This window comes from Mobula birostris, chromosome 14 (assembly GCF_030028105.1).
Source record: "Mobula birostris isolate sMobBir1 chromosome 14, sMobBir1.hap1, whole genome shotgun sequence".
In the NCBI taxonomy this organism is placed as follows: Eukaryota; Metazoa; Chordata; class Chondrichthyes; order Myliobatiformes; family Myliobatidae; genus Mobula; species Mobula birostris.
This window is the reverse complement of record NC_092383.1, coordinates 46,973,978-46,994,991: the sequence shown is the minus strand read 5'-3', so window position 1 is coordinate 46,994,991 and position 21,014 is coordinate 46,973,978. Positions and strand designations below refer to the sequence as shown.

At 42.4% G+C, this 21,014-nt stretch overlaps 1 protein-coding gene across 3 annotated transcripts in view; it reads right to left on the bottom strand.

The window, feature by feature from the left end:
* cep152 (centrosomal protein 152) overlaps nucleotides 1-21,014 on the bottom strand; it is a 289,528-nt gene that overhangs the window by 178,813 nt on the left and 89,701 nt on the right. For 2 of the 3 annotated variants that reach the window (XM_072278504.1, XM_072278506.1), the window contains exon 5: nucleotides 260-313. The exons of the other annotated variant lie outside the window; for it this stretch is intronic. In XM_072278504.1, the coding sequence (XP_072134605.1) occupies nucleotides 260-313 (54 nt within the window). The remainder of the gene's footprint in view (nucleotides 1-259; nucleotides 314-21,014) is intronic. 3 annotated transcript variants of the gene reach the window in all.

Sequence of the window (21,014 nt, the reverse complement as noted above, 5' to 3'; positions counted from 1 at the left end):
CATAATTACTTTGAAAAGAATGGCATTGTGATCACTGTATGCAAGGTGTCCCCTTACACAAACTTCAATCACCTGCCCTGTCTCATTTCCTAATAGGAGATGCAGTATTGCATGTTCTCTCGCGGGACTTCTATGTACAGATGAAATAAACTTTCCTGAACACATTTGACAAATTATATCCCATCTAGTCCTTTTACAGAATGGGATATGTCAAATATGTTTTACAGAATAGTCAAAATGAGGAAAGTTAAAATCTTACGTCTCTTGGACAGTCAGCGATCTCTTTACAAATTTGTTCCTCGATATAAATGACCTGGATGAGGAAGTGGAGAGATGTGTTAGTAAATTTGCTGATGACACAAAGGTTGGGGGTGTTGTGGACAGTGTGACAGGCTGTCAGAGGTTACAACAGGACATCGATAGGATCCAAAACTGGGCTGAGAAGTGGCAGATGGAGTTCAACCCAGATAAGTGTGAGGTGGTTCATTTTGCCCTGGGAGGGAAAAGCATAATGCGATATTAACCAATTCTTCCTCAACTATTGCACAGTTTTTTACTCGGGTAAATTGTTGCCTTTTCAATTCCTCTGGGTAACCACTTTTCACGGGTTCAAATGGTACTGGCTTGCCTATGAAAGGCACTGCAATTAGGTAGTCATCTGTTATCTAGCAGTTAAAAAAACTTTAAACAACTGCACTGAATGTGTTGCGTCTGCTTGGGAGAGTTCTTATTAAACTGCAGAGAGCCATAGGTGCCCCAGTTCCTGTTAAACCTGGAACAGAATGATAACTTCTGGAAGTAAAAGGTTCCAGAAATCACCTGTAAGCATCCTGGACTTAGACTGTTTCAAATGTCAGCAGGAGTTAATTCTCTCTCCTGAGATGCAACACCTTGCTAAAGCTAATATACAGTGGTCAGTCCTGGTAAGTGAGCAAACCACTTCCTGCAGGTGAACGTTTTCTAGCTGAAACTTGAGCAGTTCTGAAAGCCTGCTGCTCCACTACCCTGCACTGGGCCAATACCCCATAAAGTTTAACATTTTCAAACTTGTGTCACCATGATCACTCCCCAGTATCTTAGAGCCATGGCTCAACTGGCTGCATCCAAGTCGTGATGGGTGTGCTCCCTCACCATTGAACCCCGGACACACCTTACCTCAGCTGAACACAGATTGCTCCATGTCATTATCCCAAGAGCAGGGGATCTCATTAATATTGACCCAGGCATTAGCACACTTCTGTTTTCAGGATCCTGTTTCCTACATCACACAAGTGTTTTTTTTTACAGAACGTAATACCCAAGTCTTTGTTCTTTTGCTATCCTGGCTCTTACACTTTAAGTGACAATCATTCTCCAATGTTTCCGGAATATCATGGAACATCACAGGGGAAGCACACAGTGTCACAAGCCTGTAAACTACTTAACGTGGTCATGGCCTTTCTCCCTCATCTGCACTTCTCCACTCAAGTTCCTCTGGATCTGATAATGAAACAAACGGAAAGAAATATAACGAGGAAAACTGCTAGCACAGTAATCAATTCACAAGTCATTTTCTGTAAGAGTAATATTAAGTGCAATGGGGACCACCAGGCTCCAAAATAAAACCAAAGCAGTTCAACAGAAAGTGAATGGGAAATAAAGGAAACAATACATAGAGACATTGAGGGATTGATAGTTTGTGCAAAATATTAAAATGTTTTAAGAGGTGCATACACACACAGCCTGTTCTTGTAGCTCAATTACCCAGACATCGCTGTAATACAGTAACCAGAATGTGCATGACACTGTGAACGCAGCTTAATCAAGGCTGACAGTTCAAAATAAATTTGTCAAAGTGTGTATACATGACCAAATACTACCGAGATTCAGTGAAACAAAGAAATACAATAGAATCGAAAAACTTTAAACAAGCAACCATTGTGCAAGATGATAAATTGTGCAACACAAAATATGAATGAATAAATAAACATTCATATATATACAAATAATAAATAATGCTGAGAACAAGTGCTATACAGCTCTTGAAAGTGAGTCCATAGGTGTGTTCAGTGTTGTGGTGAGTGAAGTTGTCCACTCTGGGTCGGGTGCCTGATGGTTGAATAGTAATAATGATTCCTGAACCTAGTGGTATGAGGCTTAAGGTTCCTGTATCTCCTTCCTGAGGTAGCAGCAAGAAGAGAACATGGCCTGGATGGTGGGTGTCCTTGATGATGGGCACTACTTTTTTGAGGTAGCACTCCTTGTAGGTGTGCTCACTGGAGGAAAGGGCTTTTCCTGTGATGAACTGGGCTGAATCCACCCCTTTTTGTAGGCTTTTCAAATCCAAGGCATTGGTGTTTCCATATCAGGCCGCAATGCAACCAGAGAGGATACTCTGCACTGTGCATTTTGTAGAATTTTGTCAGTTTTAGATGACATGCCAAATCTGCACAAACTTCTGAAACAGTTAGGCACAGCCATGCCTTCCTTTAAATGGCATTTACAAGCTGGTCGCAGGACGGATCCTCGGAAATTCAAACATCAAGAATTTAAAATTACTGATTCTCTCCACTTCTGATCTCCCAGTGAGGACTAGCTCATTGACTCCCATTTAGAAACCATAGAAACACTACAGCACAGAAACAGGCCTTTTGGCCCTTCTTGGTTCTGCCTAGTCCCACTGACTTGCACACGGACCATATCCCTCCATACACCTCCCATCCATGTATCTGTCCAATTTATTCTTAAATGTTAAAAAATAGCCCGCACGTACCACCTCGTCTGGCAGCTCATTCCAATACTTCCACCATTCTCTGTGTGAAGAAACACCACCTAATGTTCCCTTAAACTTTTCTCCCTTCACCCTTAACCCTTAACCCATGTCCTCTGGTTTTTTTCTCCCCTTGCCTCTGGAAAAAGCCTACTTGCATTCACTTTATCTATACCCATCATAATTTTATATACCTCTATCAAATCTCCCCTCATTCTTCTACGCTCCAGGGAATAAAGTCCTAACCTATTCTGGGGAAGTCCAGAACAAGGGGTCACAGTTTGAGGGCCGAGATTAGGAAAAACTTCTTCACACAGAGAGTGGTGAATCTGTGGAATTCTCTGCCACAGGAAACAGTTGAGGCCAGTTCATTGGCTATACTTAAGAGGGAGTTAGATATGGCTCTTGTGGCTAAAGGGATCAGGGGGTATGGAGGGAAGGCTGGTACTGGGTTCTGAGTTGGATGATCAGCCATGATCATACTGAATGGTGGTGCAGGCTCGAAAGGCCAAATGGCCTAGTCCTGCACCTATTTTCTATGTTTCTATGTTTATTCAACCTTTCTCTGTGATTGAGTTTTTCAAGTCCCGGCAACATCCTTGTAAACCTTCTCTGCACTCTTTCAACCTTATTAATATCCTTCCTGTAATTTGGTGACCAAAACTGAACACAGTACTCCAGATTCGGCCTCACCAATGCCTTATACAACCTCATCATAACATTCCAGCTCTTATACTCAATACTTTGATTAATAAAGGCCAATGTACCAAAAGCTCTCTTTACGACCCTATCTACCTGTGACGCTACTTTTAGGGAAATTTGTATCTGTATTCCCAGATCCCTCTACTCTACTGATGTTTCTTCCTCCTGTAAACAATAATCTGCACTTTGGTTTTACTGACATTGAATGGCATCACTCAACAGATTTTCAGTCTCCCTCCGACACAAGTATAGAATCAATTACAAAGTTCACACAAATGAAGACGAACAACCAATGTCATACACAATTATAAAGCAAGTACAGCAGGGACCAAAGAACATAGCCTTGCTGATGGAGACTGTTGCCAATCCAAACTGACTGGGGTCTGCAAGTTGGGAAATCGAGGATTCAATTACATAAGGAGAAATTACTTTAGCCAGAGAGTGATGAATCTGTGGAACTCTTTGCCACAAACAGCTGTGGAAACCAAATCCTTATGCATATTTAAGGCAGAGGTTGATAAATTCTTGATTGATCAGAGCATGAAGGGATATGGGGAGAAGGCAGGAGATTGGGGCTGGAGGAAAGTTGGATCAGCCATGGTGAAATGGCAGAGCAGATTCAATAGGCCAAATGACCTAATTCTGCTCCTTTATCTTATGGTCTTGAAGCCTATTGATTAGTTTAGAGGGGATGATAGTACTGAATGCTGAGCTGTAGTCAATGAAGAGCATCCTGATGAATACATCTTCACTGTCCAGATGTCACAGAGCTCAGTAGAGAGCCAATAAAATGGTATTTGTAGTCGACCTGTTCTAGCAGCAGGCAAATTGGAGTGGATCCAAGTCATTCCTCAGGCAGGAGCTGATACGCTTCATGACAAACCTCTCAAAGTACTTATTCACAGCAGACACAATTGGTACCAGATGATCCTGATTACCATGTTTTTCTTGGGCACTGGTATGACTGAAACAGCTGTGTACCTCAGACTGCCAAAGTGACAGGTTAAGGATGTCAGTAAACACTCTAGCCAGTTGATTAGCACTGATTGTCAGTACTTAGCTAGGTACATTGTCTGGGCCAGATTCTTTTCATGGTTCACCATATTGCAGAATAAAATCACAAAGTCATTGGGGGATGTGGGAGTTCATGAAGGTGTTGGTCAAAGCAAGTATAGAGGGCATTGAGCTCATCTGGGAGTGAAACTATGTTATCACATATTGACACTGATCCCTCTAAGCTGCACAGGTGCGTGGCCACACAGTAACTGATATGCTCCCACATACATAGCCTTTGTTGCCGTGCAGCTGCAATTTTCTTTTATATAATGTAAATATAATTTTGAAATCTATGTTAATATAATTGTGAAATACCCAATTAATGAATATAATAAAGTCAAGTTTATTGTCATTTCGACCATAAGCTGCTGGTACAGTACACAGTAAAAACGAAACAACATTCCTCCAGGACCCTGGAGGAACTACACTAGACTATGCAAGACAGCACAAGGCTACACTAGACTACGTAAAACAACACAAAAACTGCACTAGACTACAGACTTGCACAGGACTACATAAAGTGCACAAAACAGTTCAGGGCAGTACAATAATTAATAAACAAGACAATAGGCACAGTAGAGGACAAATTACAATATAATAATAAATGATGTAGATGTCAGTCTAGACTAGTATTGAGCTGACAGATGGCTTGGGGGAAGAAATCCATAAATGTTCTAAATAATAAATGTACCTTGGAACATTTTAGTGTTTCACCTAGTTACATTGTCAGTGTTTCAGCTTGCCAGCCCACTGAACATCAACACTGTCTAGTCAAATTATTTTGCTTTTCTCATTGTGCTTGTCAGTCGTTTTGACTGCCTGACATTGTTTTCTGTGTAGTGAGCTGTGGTTTGTGTTTGTTTGATATGAAAAATTCTATATTCTGACTCATTTGGTAAGTAATCTTTCAAAGAAAATCAAATAAGAATTTTTAATTAAGAAATTGTTAGAACAAGGTTATTATTAATTTCAATAAAATTGCTTGCATGACCCTGGTTATTTTATTAAAATTATGATTTTTTTCAACTTACCTCGATAAATTTTTCAAAATAAAATAATTATTTTAGCATTCTCAAAATATTATTATTTTTAGTAGCCTAGGAATGTCAAAAAGAAAAGCAGAAGAGTTAAATGCCTTTTCAGATCAAAACAAAAAATAAAAAATTGCTGCTATTGTTACATAAGATACTGGCAATGTTGCATCCACCATTTGGGCAGAAGTGACAGTTGGGGGCGAATTCAGTAGTGGAAAAAAAGATAGAACGTAAGTTATATGACTTAAAACAACACCTTAACCAGAGAATTTATATATATATATGCAACTACCAAATTACTTAACCAGAAGAAATGTGGAAAGTTTGCACGTTAATTGAAACTCCAAAAAAGCATGAAGCAAGAGTGAAACAAGATGTGCAAAAGAAATCTCTCTCTGATACAGTCAAAATAGTAATTGATAACATTATCTTAGTAATTAAAATGAATGCTTTTTGCATTCTGTGGAAGTAATTCATGCTCATGTGGTCAAATATGTAAATATGCCAAAGAGGTGGCATTTGAATTTGACTGCATAAGCATTGTGCTTCAGAAACAGCTAATGGAAGAATTGCAGAAATCTGCTTTCCATACATTAATTGCTGATGAAGGTGCAGACATTTCTGTACAGAAAGTGTTAATTTTGACCGGAAAATGGAACTTCTTATATAAGGTAGTGTTTTATAGCTATTTTCAAACTATTGCATGTGACAGTATCACTATTGTGGAAGCAATTAAAAAAAATATATCAATTTTGATATTCAAAACATGGTGATATTTACATAAAATGGGGTAAATGCTATGCTTTTACAAGAAATAAAGTATCCATTTGAGCAACACTGCACTGCAAAACAGAAGGACCTGGGATTACACGATGCATAGAAAAAAGTATCAAATATGCATGATATAGAAACATTGCCATGAAGAATGTTCAGCAGGTCGCCAGCAGCTAGAAGAATTAGCTGATGCCATAGAATATGATCTTGTGTCTCTTACACCACAAAACAAAGTAAGATGGCTGTCAAGACATTTTACTACTATTGTTTTCATGAGGAATTACAAACGTTCGATCCAGTATTACAAAGAGCAAGTTAACGAGTGTAATGATCCAATCAACAACTACAGAGTGAATATTTTGACCAATCCACAACATTGAGTAGCATTCATTATCCTCAACAATCTTTTAGATCTGGCACCTCTTTGTAAATTCCTTTGAAAAGCTGTTTCAATACAATTGAAGGAGTGTAGTATGCAAAAGTATTTATTGAAGTGACAAAGTAAAAAATCTGCCTGAATCTACAAGTTCTGAAGTCGATACTGCACTGATTATTCGATTCATTCATTGTTTGTGTAATTACCTGAATAACAGATTTCATAATGATGAATTCAAAGAATGAGTTAAGACCCTGTTCTCTCGCAATCACAACCAATATTTAATTTTGAAAAGAGAATATTGTACAACTGACAAAAAAAAATGTATTACAAACTATGGTGTATTATTACAAACATTGTCTCAAAACTATCACAACACTGTGATTTCAAGTTTGTTGTTTCTGAGAAAATTAAGATTGGTTCAATTACATGTTTACTGATACAAGACCATAAGACATAGGAGCAGAATTAGGCCATTTGGCCCATCAAGTCTGTTCTGCCATTCAATCATGGCTGAATCCTTTTGTCTCCTCCTCAGCCCCACCCCCCACCTGGCCTCCACAGCTGCTCATAGTAATAAATTCTACAAATTCATCACCATCTAGTTAAAGACATTTCTCTGCATCTCTGCTTTAAATTGGATGGGTTGCACCTGAACTTGAGGGGGAGCAATATCCTTGCAGGTAGGTTTGCTAGCATGGTTCAGGAGGGTTTAAACTAACTTGCAAGGGGGATGGGATCTGGGGCGATAGAGCAGTGAAAGAAGTGCATAGAGTAAAGCCAGATCTAACATATAGAGAGGCTTTGAGGAAAGAGAAGCAGAATAAATGGTGTAAAAGTAGTAAGGTAGAAGGGCTGAAGTGTGTGTACCTCAATGCAAGAAGCATCAGGAACAAAGGTGATGAACTGAGAGCTTGGATACATACATGGAATTATGATGTAGTGGCCATTACAGAGACTTGGCCGGCACCAGGGCAGGAATGGATTCTCAATATTCCTGGATTTCAGTGCTTTAAAAGGGATGGGGGGGGGGGGGGAAGGGGAGGAGGGGTGGCATTACTGATCAGTGATACTAGTACAGATACAGAAAGGGTGGGTAATGTAGCAGGACCCTCTTTTGAGTCAGTATGGGTGGAAGTTAGGAACAGGAAGGGAGCAGTTACTCCACTGGGGGTATTCTATAGGCCCCCTGGTAGCAGCAGAGATACAGAGGAGAAGATTGGGAGGCAGATTTTGGAAAGGTGCAAAAATAACAGGGTTGTTATCATGGGTGACTTTAACTTCCTTAATATTACCTAAGGGAGTGAAGAAATCGGGTGTAAAAAATCTTTTTTTTTTAAACACTGCTCAGGGAGAAGGGTCTGCACTGCGCAGGCGCGTGATGTAGCGCGCCAAGGTTTAAAAGCAGACCACCATATACAGCGGGCAGCGGATTGAGAGGGAGCAGAGTGAGACAGCATTGAATAAACAGGCTTCGGTGAGAACAGGCAGAGGCCAGGGTAGGTTCCGGTAAGTTTTTTGTCCAGTTTGTTTAGAGTAGAGAGAATGCCAGGCAGGATGTTGGAATGCTCCTCTTGCAGGATGTGGGAAGTCAGGGAGCCCTCCGGTATCCCTGGCAACGACACCTGCAAGAAGTGCATCCAGCTGCAGCTCCTAACAAACCGCGTTAGGGAACTAGAGCAGGAGCTGGATGACCGCTGGATCATTCGGGAGAATGAGGAGATTATGGATAGTAGCTACAGGGAGGTAGTTACGCCAAAGGAGCACAGCACAGGAAATTGGATCACTTTCAGGCGAGGGAAGAGGAAAGGGCAGGCAGAGCAGGGTTCCCCTGTGACCATTCCCCTCAACAAGTATACTGCATTGGATACTGTTGGGGGGGATGACTTACCTGGGACAAGCTGCAGCAGCCAGATTTCTGGCACTGAGTCTGGTTCTACAGTGCAGGAGGGAGGGTGGAAAAAGAGGAGAGCGGTAGTGATAGGTAGTTAGAGGTGCAGATAGGAGGTTCTGTGGTCGTGACAGAGAATCCAGGATGGTTTGTTGCCTCCTGGGTGCCAGGGTCAAGGATGTCTCTGATCGCTTGCATGACATTCTGAAGTGGGAGGGTGATCAGCCAGATGTCGTGGTGCACATCGGTACCAATGACATAGCAAGGAAGAGTGAGGAGGTCCTGGAGAGTGAGTATAGAGAGCTTGGTAGGAAGTTGAAAAGCAGGATCTCGAGGGTGGTAATCTCAGGATTGCTACCTGTCCTACGTGCCAGTGAGGGTAAGAAAAGGATGCTCTGGAGGATGAACAAGTGGCTGAGGAACTGGTGTAGGGGACAGGGTTTCAGATTTCAGGATCATTGGGACCCCTTCTGGGGCAGGTGGGACCTGTACAAGAGAGACAGGTTACACCTAAACTACAAGGGGACCAATATCCTTTCAGGGAGGTATGTTAGTGCTATTGAGGAGGCTTTAAACTAGATTTGCAAGGGGATGGGAACCAGAGTGCCAGAGTGTGGCTGGGGTGAAAATAAATGATGTTAAAAGTTCAAGCAAAGCCGCAAATAGAAAGGTTGTGAGTGTGGTAAAAATCTTCTGAGGTGTATATATTTGGAGTATGCTAGGAGTATTGCGGGGAAGGCAGACGAGTTGAGGGCGTGGATTGACACGTGGAATTATGACGTTATAGCAATTAGTGAAACTTGGCTACAGGAGGGGCAGGACTGGCAGCTCAATATACCAGGGTTCCGATGTTTCAGATGTGATACAGGCAGAGGAATGAAAAGTGGGGTGTTAGCATTGCTTGTCAGGGAAAATGTTACAGCAGTGCTCAGGCAGGACAGGTTAGAGGGCTTGTCTACTGAGTCCTTGTGGGTGGAGCTGAGACAGGAAAGGTATGGCCACATTAGTGGGGTTGTATTATAGACCACCCAATAGTCAGTGAGAATTGGAGAAGCAAGTCTGCAGAGAGATAGCAGGCAACTGCAGGAAACATAAAGTTGTGGTGGTAGGGGATTTTAATTTTCCACTTACTGATTGGGACTCCCATACTGTTAGGGGTCTAGATGGGTTAGAGTTTGTAAAATGTGTTCAGGAAAGTTTTCTAAATCACTATATAGAGGTACCAATTAGAGAGGATGCAATATTAGATTTCCTATTAGGAAACGAGTTAGGACAAATGACGGAGGTGTGTGTAGGGGAGCACTTTGGTTCCAGTGATCATAACACCATTAGTTTCAACTTCATCATGGATAAAGATAGATCTGGTCCTAAGGTTGAGGTTCTAAACTGGAAGAAGGCCAAATTTGAAGAAATGAGAAAGGGTCTAAAAAGCATGGATTGGGACAGATTGTTCTCTGGCAAGGATGTGATCGGAAAGTGGGAAGCCTTCAAAGGAGGAATTTTGATAGTGCAGAGCTTGTATGTTCCTGTCAGGATTAAAGGCAAAGTGAATAGGAATAAGGAACCTTGCTTCTCAAGGGATATTGCAACTCTGATAAAGAAGAGAGAGAGTTGTATGACATGTATAGGAAACAGGGAGTAAATAAGGTGCTTGAGGAGTATAAAAAGTGCCAGAAAATATTTAAGAAGGAAATCAGGAGGGCTAAAGTAAGACATGAGGTTGCCTTGGCAGTCAAAGTGAGGGATAATCCAAAGAGCTTTTACAGGTATATTAAGAGTAAAAGGATTGTAAGGGATAAAATTGGTCCTCTTGAAGATCAGAGTGGTCGGCTATGTGTGGAACCAAAAGAAATGGGGGAGATCTTAATTGGGTTTTTTGCGTCTGTATTTACTAAGGAAACTGGCATGAAGTCTATGGAATTAAGAGAAACAAGTAGTGAGATCATGGAAACTGTACAAATTGAAAAGGAGGAGGTGCTTGCTATCTTGAGGCAAATTAAAGTGGATAAATCCCCAGGACCTCACAGGGTATTCCCTCCAATCTTAAAGGAGACTAGTGTTGAAATTGCAGGGGCCCTGGCAGATACATTTAAAATGTCAGTGTCTACGGGTGAGGTGCTGGAGGATTGGACAATGGCTCATGTTGTTCCGTTATTTAAAAAAGGCTCGAAAAGTAATCTGGGAAATTATAGGCCAGTAAATTTGACGTCGGTCGTGGGTAAGTTATTGGAGGGAGTACTAAGAGACAGAATCTACAAGCATTTGGATAGACAGGAACTTATTAGGGAGAGTCAACATGGCTTTCTGCGTGGTACGTCATGTTTGACCAATCTATTGGAGTTTTTCAAGGAGGTACCGGGAAAGTGGATGAAGGGAAGGCAGTGGATGTTGTCTACATGGACTTCAGTAAGGCCTTTGACAAGGTCCCGCATAGGAGGTTAGTTAGGAAAATTCAGTCGCTAGGTATACATAGACAGGTGGTAAATTGGATTAGATATTGGCTCAATGGAAGAAGCCAAAGGGTGGTAGTAGAGAATTGCTTCTCAGACTGGAGGCCTGTGACTAGTGGTGTGCCACAGGGATCAGTGCTGGGTCCATTGTTATTTGTCATCTATATCAATGATCTGGATGATAATGTGGTAAATTGGATCAGCAAATTTGCTGATGATACAAAGATTGGAGGTGTAGTAGACAGTGAGGAAGGTTTTCAAAGCTTGCAGAGGGACTTGGACCAGCTGGAAAAATGGGCTGAAAAATGGCAGATGGAGTTTAATACAGACAAGTGTGAGGTATTGCACTTTGGAAGGACAAACCAAGGTAGAACATACAGGGTAAATGGTAAGGCACTGAGGAGTGCAGTAGAACAGCGGGAGCTGGGAATACAGATACAAAATTCCCTAAAAGTGGCGTCACAGGTAGATAGGGTTGTAAAGAGAGTTTTTGGTACATTGGCCTTTATTAATCAAAGTATTGAGTATAAGAGCTGGAATGTTATGATGAGGTTGTATAAGCCATCGGTGAGGCCGAATCTGGAGTATTGTGTTCAGTTTTGGTCACCAAATTACAGGAAGGATATTAATAAGGTTGAAAGAGTGCAGAGAAGGTTTACAAGGATGTTGCCGGGACTCGAGAAACTCAGTTACAGAGAAAGGTTGAATAGGTTAGGACTTTATTCCCTGGAGCATAGAAGAATGAGGGGAGATTTGATAGAGGTATATAAAATTATTATGGGTATAGATAGAGTGAATGCAAGCAGGCTTTTTCCACTGAGGCAAGGGGAGAAAAAAACCAGAGGACATGGGTTAAGGATGAGGGGGGAAAAGTTTAAAGGGAACATTAGGGGGGGCTTCTTCACACAGAGAGTGGTGGAAGTGAGCTGCCAGACGAGGTGGTAAATGCAGGTTTTTTTTAATATTTAAGAATAAATTGGACAGATACATGGATGGGAGATGTATGGAGGGATATGGTCCATCTGCAGGTCAGTGGGACTAGACAGAAAATGGTTCGGCACAGCCAAGGAGGGCCAAAAGGCCTGTTTCTTTGCTGTAGTTTTTCTATGGTTTTCTATGATTTCTATTGATTGGCACCTGATTACTTCCAAGGGTTTAGATGGGGCAGAGTTTGTTAAGTGTGTCCAGGATGGGCCGACTAGGAGGAATGCTATACTAGACCTAGTACTAGGCAATGAACTGGGTCAGGTCACAAATCTCTCAGTGGGTGAGCATCTGGGGGACAGTGACCACTGCGCCCTGGCCTTCAGCATTATCATGGAAAAGGATAGAATCAGAAAGGACAGGAAAATTTTTAATTGGGGAAGGGCAAATTATGAGGCTATAAGGCTAGAACTTGCGGGTGTGAATTGGGATGATGCTTTTGCAGGGAAATGTACTACGGACATGTGGTCGATGTTTAGAGATCTCTTACAGGATGTTAGAGATAAATTTGTCCCAAGTGCTAGGCTGACTTGGAAAGGTCCAGTAATGGTTGGAATGTGGCAGTGGGGTCCAGGCTTAGAGTGTATTGAAGCAACAGAGCCCAGGTGTGAGGACGACCCAGTGCTTGGAAAATTTAAATACCAGGTTAAATGAATTGAATTGAAAAGGCTGGGTGCTGGGGACTAGAGGTAAAGGTTGAGCCCATTCTGCTCACTATTCCACAGCATTTACTCTGCTCTCCGCAGTGCTGAGGCTGTAGCCTGCTCCAGGTTTCGAGTCTATGAGCTTTGCGACAATTTGCCCCACTGTGTGATGAACTGAGGCTGAGGCTGCGGGCCTACTCAGGCAGCTCTGGTCTTTATGTTATGGACTCACTTAACCATATAACAATTACAGCACAAAAACAGGCCGTCTCGGCCCTACTAGACCGTGCCGAACTCTTACTCTCACCTAGTCCCACCGACCTGCACTCAGCCCATAACCCTCCATTCCTTTCCTGTCCATATATCGATCCAATTTAACTAAAAATGACAACATCGAACCTGCCTCAACCAGTTCTGCTGGAAGCTCGTTCCATACAGCTACCACTCCCTGAGTAAAGAAGTTCCCCCTCATGTTACCCCTAAACTTTTGCCCTTTAACTCTCAACTCATGTCCTCTTGTTTGAATCTCCCCCACTCCCAATGGAAAAAGCCTATCCACGTCAACTCTATCTATCCCCCTCATAATTTTAAATACCTCTGTCAAGTCCCCCCTTAACATCCTATGCTCCAAAGAATAAAGACCCAACCTGTTCAACCTTTCTCTATAACTTAGGAGATGAAACCCAGGCAACATTTTAGTAAATCTCCTCTGTACTCTCTCAATTTTATTGACATCTTTCCTATAATTCGGTGACCAGAATTGTACACAATACTCCAAATTTGGCCTCACCAATGCCTTGTACAATTTCAACATTACATCCCAAATCCTATACTCAATGCTCTGATTTATAAAGGCCAGCATGCCAAAAGCTTTCTTCACCACCTTATCCACATGAGATTCCAGCTTCAGGGAACTATGCAGCATTATTCCTAGATCACTCTGTTCTATTGCATTCTTCAATGCCCTATCATTTACCATGCATGTCCTATTTTGATTAGTCCTACCAAAATGTAGCACCTCACATTTATCACCATTAAACTCCATCTGCCATCTTTCAGCCCACTCTTCTAAGTGGTCTAAATCTCTCTTCAAGCTTTGAAAACCTACTTAGTATCATCTGCATACTTACTAATCCAATTTACCACCCCATCATCCAGATCATTAATATATATGACAAACAACATTGGACCCAGTAGAGATCCCTGAGCCACACCACTAAACACCATCCTCAAATCTCACACAGTTATCCACCACTACTCTCTGGCGTCTCCCATTCAGCCACTGCTGAATCCATTTTACTACTTCGATATTAATGTCTAACGATTGAACCTTCCTAACTAACCTTCCGTGTGGAACCTTGTCAAAGGCCTTACTGAAGTCCATATAGACAACATCCACCGCTTTACCCTCGTCAACTTTCCTAGTAACCTCATCAAAAAATTCAATAAGATTTGTCAAACAAGTCTGCTCTGCCATTCCATCATGGCTGATTTATTATCTCTCTCAACCCAATTCACATGCCTTTTCCCCGCAACTTTTGACAACATGACTCAAATGCAACCTCCTGTGGCAATGAATTCCACAGTTTCACTGCCTTCTGGCTAAAGAAATTCCTCCTCATCTCTGTTCTAAAGGGACGTCCCTCTATTCTGAGGTAATGCCCTCTGGCCCTAGACTTCCTCACTATATAAAACATCTTCTCTGCATCCACTCTATCTGGACCTTTCTATTATATTCTAGTCCTCTCAAAATGAATGCTAACATTACATTTGCCTTCCCTACACCAACTCAACCTGCAAGTGAACCTTTAACAAGTTTGCATGAGGACATCCAAGTCCTTTCGCACCAGGATTTTTTAGTTTTTGCCCAGTTTAGAAAATACTCTACACTTCAGTTCTGAATGCTGCTGCTTGCTTTACTGTTTGCACGATTTCTGTTTCTTTTTTGCTCCGTGCACATTGGGTTCCGGTTTGGTCGCCGGCTGCTCGACCATGGTTTTTGGTCAGGCACCGGATGCTCAGAGAGATTCGGCGGGGGGCGGGCGCCTGGGGGCCGTAGTCGAGTGGTCGGCGATTTAGGCCGGCTCCTCCACCGGACTTAAGTTTGGTGAGGAGTGTGAGGACACCCAGCAGGACTAAAAAAAAAATGACCTGACAAAGGACGGATGAGCTCCTTGTGAGCCAACGGCCATCTTCCGTGGAAGAGATTAAAGCCACGTATCTACGAATCTTCCGTGGAAGAGATTAAAGCCACGTATCTACGAATCGTATGCTATGCACCTAGTCCCTCCCCATGGATCTCCCACCCAGCACTTACCCCTGTAAGCGTAAGTGCTACACCTGTTCTTACACCTCCTCTCTTGCCACCATTCAGGGCCCCAAACAGTCCTTCCAGGTGAGGCAACACTTCACTTGTGAGTCTGTTGGGGTCAACCATTGCATCCGGTGCTCCCGGTGCGGCCTCCTCTACATCAGTGAAATCCCACGCAGATTGGGGGACCGCTTCGTCGAGCACCTCCGCTCCATCCGCCACAACAGACAGGATCTCCCGGTTGCCACCCACTTCAACTCTGCTTCCCATTCCCATTCGGATACGTCCATACATGGCCTCCTCTCCTGCCATGATGAGGCTAAACTCAGGTTGGAGGAGCAACACCTCATATGCCATCTAGGTAGTCTCCAACCCCTTGGTATGAACATAGAATTCTCCAACTTCCGGTAATTCCCTCCCCCTCCCTTCCCTATCCCTATTTCACTCTGCCCCCTCCCTCAGCTGCCTATTCCTTCTTCACCTTTCCTGCCTATCACCTCCATGCTTCCCATACCCCACCCCTTTATCTTTCCCCTTACTGGCTTTTCAGCTGGAACCTACTGGCCTTCTCCAACCCACCCTCCCCCCATCTTCTTAATAGGGCCTCTGCCCCTTCCCTCTTCAGTCCTGACGAAGGGTTCCAGCCGGAAATGTCGACTGATCGTTTCCACGGATGCTGCCCAACCTGCTGAGTTCCTCCAGCGTATTGTGAGTGTTGCATATTTTGCCCCGTTAATCCATCAAATATAAGATCTTTCGAAAATATCTGAATTGATATGGGGGGCAAGAATGGGGAAAAAGAATGGAGAATAAAAAAGCATCACTGCGGAGCCTATGGAAGAGAGAAGTACAACGCGTGGCACTCCTACACATGCGTGTGGCGGTGAAGCTGACGCAGGGCCTCATGTAGGCGAAGCAGCAAATATGATAAAGATTCTGGAAGAGATACGGGAAGTCCAAAAAGATATAAAACAGCACCTCAATGATATAAAGTCAGAGCTCACCAACGTCAATCAGAAAATAGCTGTGGCAGAGACTTGAATTGAGAAGGTGGAAGATCGTGTGCAAAACATGGAACAGATACTAAGTAAGACAAGAAAAATATTAAATCAACAGGAAAGCAAATTGCTTGACCAGGAGGGAAGATCGCCACAGAAAAATATCAGGATTTATAATGTTCCCGAAGGAGCGGAGGGTTTGTCGATGATGGACATTGTAGACGAGCTGCTGCAGGGAGCGCTGGAGATTCCCCTGACTATGGAGATCGAAATTGAGAGGGCGCATCGTTCGCTCGTTCCCCGGCCTCCTGGAGACAGAGAAGGTAAACCGCGCTCAGTACTACTTAAATTCCTTCGATTCAAGAGCAAGGCAGAGGTTCTACGAAGGGACTGGGGTAAGAAGAGGGTCTTTTGGAACGGGAAGTTAATATACTTCGATCATGATTACGCCCCGGCAGTCCTACAGAAACGGAAGGAATACTCCGAAGCAAAACGAATATTAAAGCAAGGAAAGATTAAATTCCAAACCCCACACCCTGCTAAACTGAGGGTATTTTACCAGGAAGGGATACGACTATATCAGACGGTGGAAGAGGAGACTACAGACATGAAGAACAGAGAACTGCCCATTAGCGTGGACAAACCAAGGGAAAGTCTGGCTGAGCAGTTATCCCGATCTGCTTGGGAATTACTAAGAGTACCTAGAAAGCAGGGGACGGGAGCAGGATGAGAGAAGGATACAGGTATTAGGAAGAGACTGTGAGTTCTCCGAGGGCAGCCCTCACCTCCTCCAGAAGAGCCATAAGGTTTGGCGAACTTTAAAAGTGCTAATAAACTAAACAGAAGCAAAAATAGACGGTGGCATACCCATCTCAAGAAATACGTACAAACATTTGTATTATAATGTGGATTTTATATTACTCAGTTTTTAAAAAATCATTTATTCATTCCTTTATCCCCACCTAAATGAGAATATATACATGGCAGAAATACACAGGGAAATCAATTCCGTGTAATGGACATAGTTTTTTTTACTTACTTTCATAGGTACTGCAACGGGGGCCCTCAACTCACAGGTAGGAGGGGCTATCCCCCACGGCTAGACTTTTCTTCTGGCTCAACCCAGAGTCATCTAGAGACCCCAGCCTAGGAATCACACCTTCTTCACCTTTTTTTTAATTATTCGTGTTCCCTGGCTCTTATTTGTTCAGGAGCAGATCGATTAAGTTGTATTCTGCAAATTTCAATGATATACTAAGACAAATACACATGGCTACGGACAAAGTAAAATTCATTTCTTTTAGTGTCAATGGGCTGTTGAATCCAGTCAAGCGCAGTAAAATTCTATCATAAATAAAAAAAAGAACAAGCCTATGTAGTATATTTGCAGGAAACTCACTTAAGTGATAATGAGCATGGAAAATTAAAGAGAATGGGCTTCACTAATATCTTTTTCTCCTCATATAAATCAGGACATAGAAGAGGAGTTGCTATTCTTATCGCAAACAAGCTAAATTTTGAAAACGTATTCGAAATGCAAGATAAGGAGGGCAGATATATTCTGGTAAAGGGGAATAAGGATGGAAATTCAGTTACTTTACTGAATTTAAAGTTAGGCACAGGAGTACATTCAGCCACAGACTCATTCCACCGAGATGAAACACTGAGCGTCATAGGAAGTCATTCCTGCCTGTGGCCATCAAACTTTACAACTCCTCCCTTGGATGGTCAGACACCCTGAGCCAATAGGCTGACACGAGGAATCCTGCAGATGCTGGAAATTCAAGCAACACACATCAAAGTTGCTGGTGAATGCAGCAGGCCACGCAGCATCTCTAGGAAGAGGTACAGTCGGCGTTTCGGGCCGAGACCCTTCGTCAGCACTAACTGAAGGAAGAGCTAGTAAGAGATTGGAAAGTGGGAGGGGGAAGGGGAGATCCAAAATGATAGGAGAAGACAGGAGGGGGAGGGATGGAGCCAAGAGCTGGACAGTTGATTGGCAAAAGGGATGTGAGAGGATCATGGGACAGGAGGCCCAGGGAGAAGGAAAGGGGGGGGGGGGACCCAGAGGATGGTCAGAGGGACAGAGGGAGAAAAAAGAGAGAGAGAGAAAGAATGAGTGTATATAAATAAATAATGGATAGGGTACGAGGGGGAGGTGGGGCAATAGCGGAAGTTTGAGAAGTCAATGTTCATGCCATCAGGTTGGAGGGTACCCAGACGGAATATAAGGTGTTGTTCCTCCAACCTGAGTGTGGCTTCATCTTTACAGTCGAGGAGGCCATGGATAGACATATCAGAATGGGAATGGGATGTGGAATTAAAATGTGTGGCCACTGGGAGATCCTGCTTTCTCTGGCAGACACAGCGTAGGTATTCAGCAAAACGATCTCCCACACAAGTGCTACACATGCCCTTACACTTCCTCCCTTACCACCATTCAGGGCCCCAGACAGTCCTTCCAGGTGAGGTGATACTTCACCTGTGAGTCGGGTGGGGTGATATACTGCGTCCAGTGCTCTCAATGTGGCCTTCTATATATTGGCGAGACCCGACGCAGACTGGGAGATAGTTTTTTTTCCCCCCCTCTCCCTTTTCCTTCTCCCTGGGCCTCCTGTCCCATGATCCTCTCATATCCCTTTTGCCAATCAACTTTCCAGCTCTTGGCTCCATCCCTCCCCCTTCTGTCTTGTCCTATCATTTTGGATTTACCCCTCCCCCTCCCCCTCCCACTTTCAAATCTCTTACTAGCTCTTCCTTCAGTTAGTCCTGACAAAGGGTCTCGGCCTGAAACGTCGACTGTACCTCTTCCTAGAGATGCTGCCTGGCCTGCTGCGTTCACCAATAGGCTGGTCCTGGACTTACTTCCTGGCATAATTTACATATTATTATTTAATTATTTATGGTTTTATATTGCTGTATCTATACTCTATTCTTGGTTGGTGCAACTGCAATGGAACCCAATATCCCTCGGGATCAATAAAGTATGACCATGACTATTTACGCACCCCCAGGAAGTGATATTAGTCTCTTCCAGAAAATTACTAATATTGCGGTAACGGAAACAGAAGGTCTCTTGATATGTGAGGGAGACTTAAATTTACAATTACAACCAAAGTTAGACTCTTCCAATAGAAAGATTTATGAAACAAAGTCCTTACATAAGAAAGTTAACGCTCATTTTGAGGATGTTGGTCTAATTGATATATGGAGGGATCTTTTCCCCGACAGAAGGGATTACACTCATTATTCTGCCACCCATTCTGTATATACAAGAATAGACTATTTCATAATATTTGGAAAAGATAGAGACAAAATAATCACCTGTGGAATTGGGACAATAGATGTTAAGTGACCATGCACCTATAAATTTATCTGTTGATTTTGACCTCCAACCAAAGAATACTATTGGCAACTAAATACAAGTCTACTCAATGATCCCTATTGTAAGGAACAAATTAAAAAAGAAATTGGTCTTTACTTAGAATTCAATGATAATGGAGAGGTTTCACCTCCCATTCTATGGGATACTCTGAAGGCTGTCTTAAGAGGGAAAATTATCGCGATATCTTCATATAAGAAAAAAATAAGGAATAAAACATTAGAGGAATTACAAAATAAGATGAAAGAACTAGAAAAAAAAACACAAATTGAGTTTGACACAGGATACACTAGCAGAAATTTTAAAAATTAGGAATGAAATTAATAGTTTGGCCACACAAGAAATCAGAAAAAATTTAATGTTTCTGAAACAGAGACACTATGAAAGTGGATCTAAATCTATGAAAATACTGGCGTGGAAACTAATAAAAAAGATAGCAGAAAATACAATTCATAGAATTAGGGATCCAAGAACAAAAGTGATAAAAAAAAAAGTCAAGTGAAATTCAAGAAGCTTTTGAAATGATTTACAAAACTCTATATTCCAAAGTTTCAGGGGGAAGCATAACCCAAATTGACACCTTCCTGAATTATTTAGAGTTACCCACTTTAAGCCAAGAACAAAATAGAACGATGACTGCTGACACAACTGAAGCTGAACTAAAAACTGCAATTAGCAGGTTTAAATTAAGCAAGTCACCAGGATCAGATGGATGTATGGCAGAGTAGTATAAAGAGTTTAGAAGTGAGTTAATTCCTATTTTACTCCCCACACTGAATGATAACATGGAATGTGGGTCATTTAGACTGTTCTTAATGTGGATTATAGAATATTTACCTCCATCATGGACCAAACGATTAGAAGAGTTTCTACCCACACTGATACATAATGATCAGACAGGTTTTATACAACAATGCCAAACACAAGACAATATATGAAGGGCACTTCACATTACGAATCATATAAAAAATGAAATTGAAGCAATTGTGATAAGCGTAGACACTGAAAAGGCATTTGATTCGGTTAATTGGAATTCTCTTTACAGAGTTTTACATAGATTTGGTCTACATGACACAATTATTAAAACTATACAGGCACTATACGACAATCCTACTGAACATAGAACATAGAATAGTACAGCACAGTACAGGCCCTTCGGCCCACAATGTTGTGCCGACCCTCAAACCCTGCCTCCCATATAAGCCCCCACCTTAAATTCCTCCATATACCTGTCTAGTAGTCTCTTAAACTTCACTAGTGTATCTGCCTCCACCACTGACTCAGGCAGTGCATTCCACGCACCAACCACTTTCTGAGTGAAAAACCTTCCTCTAACATCCCCCTTGAATTTCCCACCCCTTACCTTAAGCCATGTCCTCTTGTATTGAGCAGTGGTGCCCTGGAGAAGAGGCGCTGGCTATCCACTCTATCTATTCCTTTTATTATCTTGTACACTTCTATCATGTCTCCTCTCACCCTCCTTCTCTCCAAAGAGTAAAGCTCTAGCTCCCTTAATCTCTGATCATAATGTATACTCTCTAAACCAGGCAGCATCCTGGTAAATCTCCTTTCCGATGCTTCCACATCCTTCCTATAGTGAGGTGACCAGAACTGGACACAGTACTCCAGGATTAAAATCAATGGATATTTATCTAATAGTTTT